This window comes from Alosa sapidissima, chromosome 19 (assembly GCF_018492685.1).
Source record: "Alosa sapidissima isolate fAloSap1 chromosome 19, fAloSap1.pri, whole genome shotgun sequence".
Classification (NCBI taxonomy): domain Eukaryota; kingdom Metazoa; phylum Chordata; class Actinopteri; order Clupeiformes; family Clupeidae; genus Alosa; species Alosa sapidissima.
Genome location: NC_055975.1, coordinates 3,802,834 through 3,814,147, shown reverse-complemented (window position 1 = coordinate 3,814,147; position 11,314 = coordinate 3,802,834). Strand labels below are relative to the sequence as shown.

Sequence of the window (11,314 nt, the reverse complement as noted above, 5' to 3'; positions counted from 1 at the left end):
GGTTTAGGATGGATTTCAAGGTAGCCACCTGGATAGACCAAGCTAAGTAGCATTTTTAGACTTGAAAATGAAACAGAACTTAAAAAAACATGAAACAGAACTTAAAAAAACAAACAAAAAAAAAAAAAAAAAACATTCTCTGATTCAAGGCTCCATTAAAAAAAATAATACAGTAATACACATAATACATATATTTACAAGTCTCTTGCAGGAGAGAAGCCACAATAAAATACTTTCAAATCCCCTCTGATTAATACAAAACCACATTAGCAAAGCCACCATAATTGTTGAAAGTGAAAACACCTCAAGCTTCAATCTCCTCAGCAGTTGCTCGTTCACACCCAGGCATGCGCACACACACACACACACACACACACACACGCAAGTCGTGGTGCTGACCTGCATGTATCTCTCGAGCTGGTCAACAGGCATGGGGAAGTCAGGGTGGTTGTTGTTGTACTGCGCCACGTTGCGGCAGGCCTGGTGCAGCATGGAGAAGAGCGAGCCCATGCAGCGCATGCGCGTGAAGTCCATGATGTGCTCCAGCTTGGACGCGTGCTCCAGCGCCTTGATGACCAGCCCCGTGGAGGTGAAGTAGGGCTGCAGCACTGCCGCCGCGTCCCTCTGAATCTGAGGGGAGAGGAGAGGTCAGAGGGGGACGGTTAGTGTGTCCAGTTCATAGGAACACCGGACTCGAGTGTGGGGAAGTGGGAGAAGACTGATACAATTTCACTCCAGAGGGGCAGCCAGGCTAGGCAGGCAGCCATGGGCGTGTGGAGGTACCTGCAGCATGGGGGAGGCAGCCTCGTCGCCCTCGTCCTCCATGCCCACGCGCTTCCGCAGAGCCTCATCCTCTCCCTCGTCCAATGGGATGCTGCGCAGGCGGTCCAGGAAGTTGAAGAAGATCATGTCCGTGCTGAGCACGTCCTCGCTGAACCACACCATCCCGCAGCGGGACACGGTGGCCAGGGTGGCGTACTTCAGGTCCTGCACCTCAAACATGATGCGCACCTGCAGGGGGGTACAGGAAGGCAGTGGTTATGTAGTCAGGAAGTTGGCAAATCACAAATGATTAAAAAGCACAGGATGACTGCCAATAACTGACTGCAAACACTATTCTTAGATCAGAATATCCTATACAGTAGATGTCATGATTCCGGCAATACAATTAACAGAACATATTGGTCTAGTAGATAAGCTAGACCAATAGGTCTAGAACATATTGGTCTAGCTTATCTACTAGAATTAAATTGAGTGGTAATGGTGACCTAAACAGTTACATTTCCAACAAAACTGATGTGCATGCGTGTCCTGCCCATCTGTTTACTTACGTTGGGAGGCAAGCTGAGACGCTCTCCGTTGGGCAGAGTCAGAAGCTTGTTGTCGTCCAGCACAGAGTTCAAGTTCTCCACCCACTCTGGGTCCACATCACCGTCAAAGATGATCCACTGCCTCTTCTGAAGTTCCCCACGCACGTTGTCAATGATCCTGAGATACACATGAACAGTTAACGCTCTTGGTACAACCTTGCATACTGGATCACAGATTCAGCAGACGACAAAACTGTATGAAGTGACCATTTAAGAGTCTGCAGAACTTCCGCTCTGTAAAATGTGTGATGTGCAGACAATACACAGAATCATCAAGGTAGTTATTTTATTATCCTTTAATGAATCATATATTCAACAGAGCAGAGCACAATTACGCTGCCAACTAAACACAAGCATGCCCATTCTGACATCAGTGTTTCCCATACATTGACTTATTTGTGGCGGCCCACCACAATATCAACATTGACCACCACACATAGATTTTCCAGGTTGTACTAAATTGTGCTTAAATCTAGTTAGCATCATAACCACGCTGCGCTAATTTGTTGCAAACCTACCACCACAAATAAAATGTAATTCTGTGGGAAACACTGCTGACATCCTACAATAATCTACCCTCAATAGTCTACCCTCCCTAATCTCTCCCTAAAAAAATGCTACTTACTTCCTAAGTACGTGTGTGAACAACCCGTCGGTCCACTCGCGGGTGTTGGGGTCCAGGGTTCCGTACAGGTGGTCTTTGCTGATGGCTTTGGGGTCAATGATGTGTGCCACCCCCTCAACGCCCTCGAGCCGCTCCAGGGCCTTCAGCAGGACCCTCCAGGCCATGGTCTTGCCACTGCCCGACGGACCCACCATCATCAGCCCGTGGTTGATCTGGGTGATCTGGTAAAGCTGGAGGACCTGGGAGAGCACAAAGACATACAGTACGTGGGTGTTAGACCATTTGCATCTCTTAGTTAGATTCAGAGGCAGATATTGGTTGAAATGAGTTTATAGAGGAGTATGTTCCATGTGCCATGTACCAAGTACCATGAGCAATACACTAAATAGCCTAGAAATGGAAATATTATGAGTGTTCAGCGTCTCCTTACCTTCTCCACCCACATGCTCCCCACGTCGTCTCCGTCTCCGTAGGTGAGGTACATCTCGGAGCAGACCTTTTTGAGCTCCTCGCGGAGAGCGGTCATCTCCCCACGCATGTACTGGATGCCAGGGAACACATCAGACAGCAGGCTGAAGAGCAGAGGAATGTCCTCGGCCACCAGCTTGGGCACCATGGTCTCACACACACTCTGGATAAGAATCTGAGGAAGGAGAGAGGAGGAAGAGTACGGCCAGGACGCCATTTCAGTGAAAGAGCTCTTATTGTGGCATCGCTTTTCAGAATACAATATGATGGGGGGGGGGCAATACTAAATTTAAAATAATAATAATAATAATAATAAAAAATGATACTGACCTCTTGTTCTGGAAGGTTTTCTGCGATATCGTTCTCATCTACAACCTCTCCGCGCTCACCCTTCTCCCGTTTGATCCTCTGGATGCGCTCACGCTTCACATTACCAGCGCTGATCAGCACACTCTTCAGGGCACGCAGGCCAAAATCATAATGAGACTGAGACGACAACTGTTCATCACACAGCCTGGGAGACAAGACACACACCACACACACACACACACACACTTTGGTAAAGGAACGTACCCTACTGAAAGCCCTGCAAAATTACATTTGTTTTACATAGCTTCATCTATTAGTGTCAAAATAGTCTCAAAATCTAACAACCAGACCAAAGTTGTGGATGCAACTTGGCAAGTGAGGTAGCAGTTAAACAGTGTTCACTACTACTGTAGCTAATGTGGCAAAACCGAAGCACTGGAGGTGGTGTGGAGGGGGCACGTACTTAAAGAACGGTACAATCTTCTTGGCCAGGACCTCAGCAGTACGGAAGCCTTGAGAATACAACATGACCTGGGCGATGAGCTGGCGGTCAGGCTTGGTCATAGCCAAACTCCTGAACAGCTTCTTCAGGTTATCAGGTAGGTTGGAGCGTCCAGCATAGCCAGGGTTCATGGTGATGAAAATGGCCATTTCTGGACTTACTTTAACTTGTTTATTTAACAACTCGGTCATTACCGGAACACCTAAGAACACAAAGGAGATCAAAATATCACATATGATTCATTCACACCATGACCTTCACATCATTCCCATCCAACTTTGCTGCACAAATATACTATAGAATAGTCTAGTCAGTCTAGTCAAATTCTTTTTTAAGAGTTTTAAAGAGACAAAGTGTTACTGTCAGTTACTGTGCCAAATGAACAAATATTTTTGTTTAAGAACGTAAAACAAAAAGGTGTGGGCAGTGGACTTGTGGGATACGTACTGCGGTCTCTGTTGGGGTTGCTGTGCTCCCTCAGGGCCACCTGGATGTACTGCACCTGCTGGGAGACGGCCGACAGCATCCTCTCCTCCAGACGGTTGAACTCGTCGAAGCAGCCCCACGCTCCCACCTGACACAGACCCACAAAGATACGACCCATAGCCTGGAGGACAGAGCAGAACAAATGGTTAATACCGGAGTTAGACAAAAACAATGGTACGTTTAAGGAGATGATATTGTGAACCACTTTTAAGAAATACGTGATCGAAAATCCAGATGTGTGGACAATAGACCTTGTAATAATAGACTGTTAAAAATACTGTTTTTACAGCAGGCATACCTGGAAGTCAAAAGTCTCGTCACAGTTGAAGACCAACACAAAGCGGCCGAGCTGATGACCCAGAGCCTTCACAGACTCTGTCTTTCCAGTTCCAGCAGGGCCTGAAAGATACCAGGAGAAACGTCCATGTCATCCTTTTAACACTTTTAACAGCAAAACTGCCTGCATATGTATATCTAATACGCTTTGGATTTTTAGTGACTAGTTTTTTCAATATCATTTAATGTGTTTAGCATGAAAATGGATTAACTTCAAAACTTGATCGAGCTGAAAAGCACTTGGCTACAACAAAACACTTAGCTACAACATGGTATACACAAAAATGTGCCTCATCACGCTCAACTGACCGAACGGGGAGCCTCCGAGCCTGGCCTCCAGTGCCTGTGTCATGGTGAGGTAGCAGCGGTCAGTCAGGGGGGTCTGCACCAGTTTCTCCTGCACGCCCAGGTACTCAAAGCCGTAGTTGAACTTGGCGTTGGCCATCTGGATGGAGAGCTGCTGCAGCACGTCTGTCTGCTTGGGGTCGAAGTAGAAGCGCATCTGGCACAGCCACTCGAAGGACTTGGGGTTGTCGATCTTGTTCTTGATCAGGGTCCTGGTGACATCCCTCTGGTGCACCAACTCTGTGATCTGTGGAAACAATGGTAAACAAGCACAATTAAAAACGAACAGAATAAACTAGAATTATGATAACCAGTCTGCATAAAAAGGTTAAGGTAAGAAACAGTTTATGATTAGTCAGATGGAATACCAGTAGTTGTATGATGGATACAGTCACCCTGTAGTATTTGGTAAAGGGATCATTAAAATGGAAAACCCAAAGTGCAGTCTGGCATTGACCAAACAAAAGCCATTGTGTAGCATATAAGACTGCCTTCATCCATGTTTATTCATGGAATTAAATATATTAGACCAAACTAGCCCAGTTCATTTTTGTTTACTGTCAGTTATTTAAATTGGGGCCCAGAGCCTCAGGTGCATAATGGGGCCTCTACTCACCAGCTGTTCCAGCTTCCTCCTGCGCAGGATCGGCTGCTCCATGAGCACAGTGTCGGCCAGCAGGTTGAGGGTGGCCTCCACATTGGACAGGACCCCCTGCAGGGGCGCAAGGTTGCCCCCGCCTGAGATGGTGTTCAGGGCATTCTCCACGTTCTCAGACCAGTCAATCTGGGCAGAGAGCACCACCAGCTGGGCCTAACGGGCGACAGACACATACACATTAAAACATCCTGAGCTTTTCTCATCAGGACATATTACATCTAGTTAATATTCAACAATTATACTTTATACAAAAACAACAAGCTCATTATCATTATGTGAGCCTAGGATTAATGTTTCAATGGTAGATGTTTCACTTGTATGTATAGGAGAAACTAATCATAAACATCAGCAGTTAATGGAGTTGAAAAGCTAATGTGATTCGTTGATGTACCTGATAGCGGTCGATCCAGTCGATGTAGGTGTTGAGGTCGATAGCGGTGCCCTTGTTGAAGGCGCCCACTTCAGTGACTGACTCTGCGAGCAGCTTAGCCAGAGTGACCCTCATCTCCTTCTCCACCAGGGTGAGCCACTCGTTGATCTTAGGGTGCTCAGTGATCGACACTGGTGTTTTATACAGGATCTGAAAGTACACACACAGACAGGTAAACAATACAATATTCATTAGCATCAAAAAGGAAAAATAAGAAGAAACCAACTTGGCATCTTACCTCCTCGCCCTCCCTGGAGGAGATACCCAGCACTTCTGTGTTGTCTTCATTCAGTAGGATGCTGGACACGCCTGCAAACATCTTCTTGAAATGCTTCTGCAGTTTGGCCACATTCTTGCTGTTACCAATGATCTCAAGCAGATCTTCATCACCAACAAAGTAGAACCTGATGGACAAATAGGTCATCAATGAACCACATTACGACCACAGCCAAAACTACAATCACAGCTGGATCTCTTTTTAAATGGCCATTATGAGAAAAACAAGGCTTTTATTCGAATTCCAATACTAGCAACCTTGCAGTCCAATTCAATATTCTTCTATTTAATTTAATTCATTCATCTGGGGCAATATAAGGTGCAAGACACTAGAGGTCTGCGGGACAAGTTTTGAAAGCTCTATGCGGGAGCGGGCGGGATGAGTGAGGTGCATTTGCGGGTGCGGGACAAACCGATGATTGACTGGACTCCTGAAAATTAAATATGTGCGGAAATAGTGTAAATAATTATAGTTACTATAGTTAGGCAGCATTAAAAACAGAGTTTAAGCAGCCTAATTGACGGATATTGTCATTTATACCTACGTGGGTTCAATTTTTGGGTTCAATTCCTGCTGCTCTGTTGTTGAATCTCGAAATCGAAACCATGAAAGAGGAGGAGGACACCACTAGGCTACTTCAGATGTTTGTGCCTGTCTAAAGAACGGATGCCAGCTAGCATAGCTGTGTTACAGTAGCCTACATTCAGAATCTGGCAGTCAGTTGTGTGTCAAGTGCTCCTTTTGTGAGACAGAAGGCAAAACTGAATATTCTTCCTGCATATCCTGAGGGATTTTGCAGGCATGACTAAAAATGACACATTATTGCGGGAGCGGGACAGAATGTTGCAGGAGCGGGCCGGCGTGGGGTTGAAAAAATCTGTCCCGTGCAGACCTCTACAAGACACATTATAGGGCCAGCAGGAACTGACATAGGAGTAGCAGCATATTGTGTTCCACCAAAGAAAATACTGACACAATCTGCACTTCCTCAATAGCTCTAAAGAGTTGCCCTGGCTTAGAGTTTGAGAGACCTAAAACCCAATCCCACCTGGGGAAGGACGAACGCTCCCTCTCCAGATACTCTCCAAGGGCCTTCTGGATCTTTCCAAGCAGGTCAGCCAGCCTCTCGAGCGAGCGCTGCACACCCTGGATGTTGAGCACGTCCATCACCAGTGGGGACTTGGTCACCTTCTTCATCAGGGCCAGGAATTCTGTGCTGATGCTGAGGGATGACAGAAGGTTACCAAGTTAATGAAAAAAACCTCTATGCAATGATCCACAGTATGGTACTGTACAGTAAGTCATATACAGTAAATCACAGCTTATTTTGTAACACTGTACAGTTGCTGTTCCTTTCCAGCATACTCCCAAACACCAATTCTGTGCATCATGACTAAAATAATTTGATTTTCTATGGTACATTATCTATATTTTATCAATGGAAACATAAAATGCCTGACGGATCAATACCCCCATCAAACTCGTGACCCTGAACCTTTACTTGTAGAACTCACCTCTGGAACCTCTGGGTCTCCACTGGCAGCAGGTGCTTGATGTCAGCGCTGCCAGTAAAGATGCCCTCCAGGTAGACCCAGCGACGCTGGACATCAATCCACACATCGAACAGCGCCATGATGCGGTTCAGCTTGTCCTCCCAGCTCAGCGCATCCTCCTCAAACACCTGTACAAAACAAAAGGATCAGCATTAGAAACTAAAAATGTCAGGCATTTCAGATGACTCTTGTTCCCCCCACTCATTCTCATGACTTATTTATTTTCTGTATGATACAATATACACTACAGCTTATAAACAGGCACTACATGGAAATTGTACAGTCAAACCCATAGTGACTGGTAGAGGTGAAACTACCATTGTCCGTGGTCTTGATTGATCAGGACACTTGCCTTGTAGTAGGGCGAGAGCTTCATGGCCGACACGCTGTTGATGTGCTCCTTGACCTTGTTGAAGAGGTCATCCCATCCTCGGATCAGGCGGCACTTGTTCTGATAGTTGACCAGGTCCAGCTCGTAGGAGTTCCAGACCTCACGAATCTATGCAGAATAACACGAGAATGTGAACAATTTGACTGGGGGGGGGGTGTCACGATAACAATTATAACAATTCACATTCATGACAAACACAGCTCTGAAGGTCCTGCGGCTGACCTGTTTGAGGAACTCCTCCAGGGCCATCTCTCCCTGGGCCACCAGCAACACGTCCTTAACCACCATCTCGTTCTTCTGCAGGTCCACGTCCCAGATCTGACCCAGGGTCAGCTCCGACAGCACCCAGTTCACATGCAGACGCTTCATCAGCTGTTTCCAGTGGCGGTCCTTCAGCGCCTCCGACTTCAGCTCAATCACCAGCATGTTAATCTAGGAGAGGACGGCCATTAGATGCAGTGAGTCATGTAGTATAGATAGGTATGGGGGGGAAAAAAGCACTGGTAGAAGTCATTCAGAGAGACTTATAATTAAAGAATTGTGCACAGAAAATGCAACTGAAAAACAAAAGCATTCTGATTCAACATAAAACCAGGCAAATGATAATGTGCAATACATCACATTATCTGTTAAATAAACAAGTCATCAAATACCTTACTAATTTGCTGTTAAACATGTGATTCAGAGTGACATTAAAGTATAGATTTAAACTTCATTTTTAAAAATAAATATTTTTACTCCTAATAAATTATCTGCCTTCAACTGATGAAACTCAAATCATCAGTGGTGGTTAAGTCAGAGATGATTCTGGATGTCCGTGTGGAGTTGCTCACCTTCATGTAGCCCTTGAGGAGCCTCTGCACGTACTCATAGGAGGCGTACTGGCGCAGACGGGCCGGGAAGTTCTTCAGCTGGTTGAGGAGAGCGTCCAGACTCTGGCGGAGCTTGCGAGGCTGCACAGACACCCACGGCTGCTCCTTCATCTGGTCAATCTGCTCCCACACCTTGGACAGCTCTGACCACACACCCTTCAGATCCTGAAGCTCCTCCAAGGCCACCTGCAAACACAAAGAACACAAACTGTGACTACTCGATCATTTTATACAGTTACATTCCAAACAATGTTCAGGAGGCAAGATTCCGTCCTTCAACAAACATCAATATGTGGTAAAAAGACAATTTCTCATCAACAGTATTTTGTAACGTAAGAGAGTAAACACTCAAAATATTGTGTAACAGATACACAGGACACAAACTTTGCCTACTGAGTTACAGTTTTAAACACCTTTTAGAGGAAAGAAAAGTTCCTAGAGCTTACTAGAAAGTCTTTAAAAGTATTGTAAGTTAACCTGTAGTCATAATGGTTCAGATAATAACACTCCCTCATGTGAAATAGATTTAATTTCACAGTCCAGGGCACACTGTGGGTACTATGTGACAATATGAGACGGAGTATTGATGTGTATTGAGTATTGGCTGTATTGGAGCAGGCGTGGGCATACCTGCACCCTCTCCTCGCTGCCACTCAGGAGGCCGGTGTCCGTGAGCTCCAGAGCCTCTTTGGCCTTGGCACACTTCTCCCGGTCATCCTTTAGACGGCCAAACTTGCCCTCGTAGATGGTGAGGGACTGCAGGGCTTCTTCAGGACGCAGGCTGCCCTGTGGTCAAAACGAAAGAGCAAATACAGACTTTTAAGGGACTTTCTAAGTTATGAATAGGACTTAAGCTATTAATAGCTGTTGAAACGTGTTAACGACAACAAACTTAATTCAAGCAACTGCTTTTAATTACAATAAATCATTAAGACCTAGCTCAAAAGAATGCATTTTTAAAAAATGAATAGGATTTAGAAATGTAGTGGGTGGCATTTGTGATGGCAAATTCTTGACCATCAGCTCAGAGCATAGTACAATCCTGCTGCACCACCATGGTTCATCTGAAGCCACAATCCCATTCTGGTCAACCCATCGCCCTACGTACGGCCACAGGTTTGGTCTTCTCCCAGTCAGCGAGCAGGTCGGTGGTGCGGTTCTCCACGGCGCGGTCCTCCTGCACGATCTTCATCTGCAGGTTGGCCACCTGCTGCTGGATGGCTGTGTCCTTGCGCTTCATGATGTCGCTGAAGGCGCCCCACTCGCCCTCGATGTTGTCGATGTAGAGCCACGAGGGAGGGAACTGGAAGCGTTGCTTCTCCAGCAGACGCTGGCCATTACGGAAAAGCTGAGGGAGAGACCGGACAATAGAACCATTACATTTACACCCAACACCGTTTCTCATCTTCAAAGCCCTCCAAAACCTGGTTCCCTCCTTCTCAGTGAACTGCTGAACCTACACTTCCTATCCCACTTTTTTTAGGTCTTCTAGCAACCTGCTTGCTGTTCCACACATACAATTATACAACCACATTATACAGCCTGCTGCTGTGTAATATACTGCAAACAAAACACTGAACGATAGTTTAATTTAATACTATGGGTGACCTCTAATGTTAGCATATGATGTTCATGATCTATTGCTGAGTGAATAAGGTTAAGATCTACTGAAATTATGCTATTGCCATTAGCATTGAGTGTTGTTTTGGAAAAGCGGTCATCTCATCCACAAATCTGTGTCTAGACTTGCCAATTAGGCTAAAAGGGTGAAGGGAGAAAACCACCAGAGCAAAAGCGGGTAAAGAGTGACTTTCTGCGGCTGGACTTTTCCATCCCTGAAAAATTAAACAGGCGGACGGGTTCACTTTCACTCACATCCACTTGCTTCTCGAATGCCTTGATCTTGCGCTTGAGCGCCTGCACATAGGTGATGAAGGTCACAGCGTCGGAGGTGCTGGCCGTGTCCACAGAGTGCTGCTCCAGCTCTTGCCGAGACTATGATGGACAATATCAAAACAAACAACAATAATTAACATCAATATTAAGGTGAGAAAACAAGTTAAGTTATCACTACTCTTTCCATCCTGGCTTTGCTAGTACTGACAATCTCACCTTGGAGATCTGGGAGTGGAAGTCCTGCATGTTGTTGCCCAGCATCTGTCCAAACCTGCTGAGGACTTCTTTGTGCCAGGAGTCATACTTAAGATTCACCTTGGATTGGACCTGTGTTTTCAAAAAGTTACAACATTTTTAATTACCTCATTTATTTAAAAACAGGACAAAAATTAACAAATCAAGAGTTGAGTTGAAAATAAGGACTTGTCATTTTGAGAAATTGAGCACATTACAATGAAGTGCATAACAAACAGAAATAGTCCATATCTCCATTAACCATGTTCAGTCCAGTTAACAACATGTAACAGTGTGGGAGTGTAAACAATGCTTAGATCGTAGATAATAGCTTAAACCAGAAGTGCTTCGGTCATATTTTAATTTCATGTCTACTGAGCTGACCGGGAGTTTTTTTTTTTTTTTTTTTTTTTTTTTTTTTAAGTAAAAGTTCAGCCGACCAGGAGTGCCATTCACAACGGCGTTGCTATTTATCATCTCCATGACTACAGCAAAAGCCTACAAGGAAGTGTCTAAAGAGAAATGTTGGTGGTCTCCGTCAGTTTGAGGACAAGAAACGGTG

General features: G+C 45.4%; 1 protein-coding gene across 3 annotated transcripts in view; it reads right to left on the bottom strand.

Moving 5' to 3' along the window:
* The window catches only part of dync1h1 (dynein, cytoplasmic 1, heavy chain 1), a 42,724-nt gene that overhangs the window by 23,278 nt on the left and 8,132 nt on the right, over positions 1-11,314 (bottom strand). For all 3 annotated transcript variants that reach the window (XM_042072863.1, XM_042072865.1, XM_042072864.1), the window contains exons 14-35: positions 10,735-10,845; positions 10,498-10,617; positions 9,731-9,970; positions 9,253-9,408; positions 8,584-8,808; positions 7,973-8,182; positions 7,712-7,858; positions 7,321-7,487; positions 6,855-7,028; positions 5,768-5,933; positions 5,491-5,679; positions 5,058-5,252; positions 4,406-4,688; positions 4,059-4,159; positions 3,722-3,881; positions 3,236-3,476; positions 2,794-2,977; positions 2,426-2,638; positions 1,996-2,234; positions 1,332-1,488; positions 784-1,011; positions 400-630 (exon numbers count right to left, since the gene is read on the bottom strand). In XM_042072863.1, the coding sequence (XP_041928797.1) occupies positions 400-630; positions 784-1,011; positions 1,332-1,488; positions 1,996-2,234; positions 2,426-2,638; positions 2,794-2,977; positions 3,236-3,476; positions 3,722-3,881; positions 4,059-4,159; positions 4,406-4,688; positions 5,058-5,252; positions 5,491-5,679; positions 5,768-5,933; positions 6,855-7,028; positions 7,321-7,487; positions 7,712-7,858; positions 7,973-8,182; positions 8,584-8,808; positions 9,253-9,408; positions 9,731-9,970; positions 10,498-10,617; positions 10,735-10,845 (4,137 nt within the window). The remainder of the gene's footprint in view (positions 1-399; positions 631-783; positions 1,012-1,331; positions 1,489-1,995; positions 2,235-2,425; positions 2,639-2,793; positions 2,978-3,235; positions 3,477-3,721; positions 3,882-4,058; positions 4,160-4,405; positions 4,689-5,057; positions 5,253-5,490; positions 5,680-5,767; positions 5,934-6,854; positions 7,029-7,320; positions 7,488-7,711; positions 7,859-7,972; positions 8,183-8,583; positions 8,809-9,252; positions 9,409-9,730; positions 9,971-10,497; positions 10,618-10,734; positions 10,846-11,314) is intronic.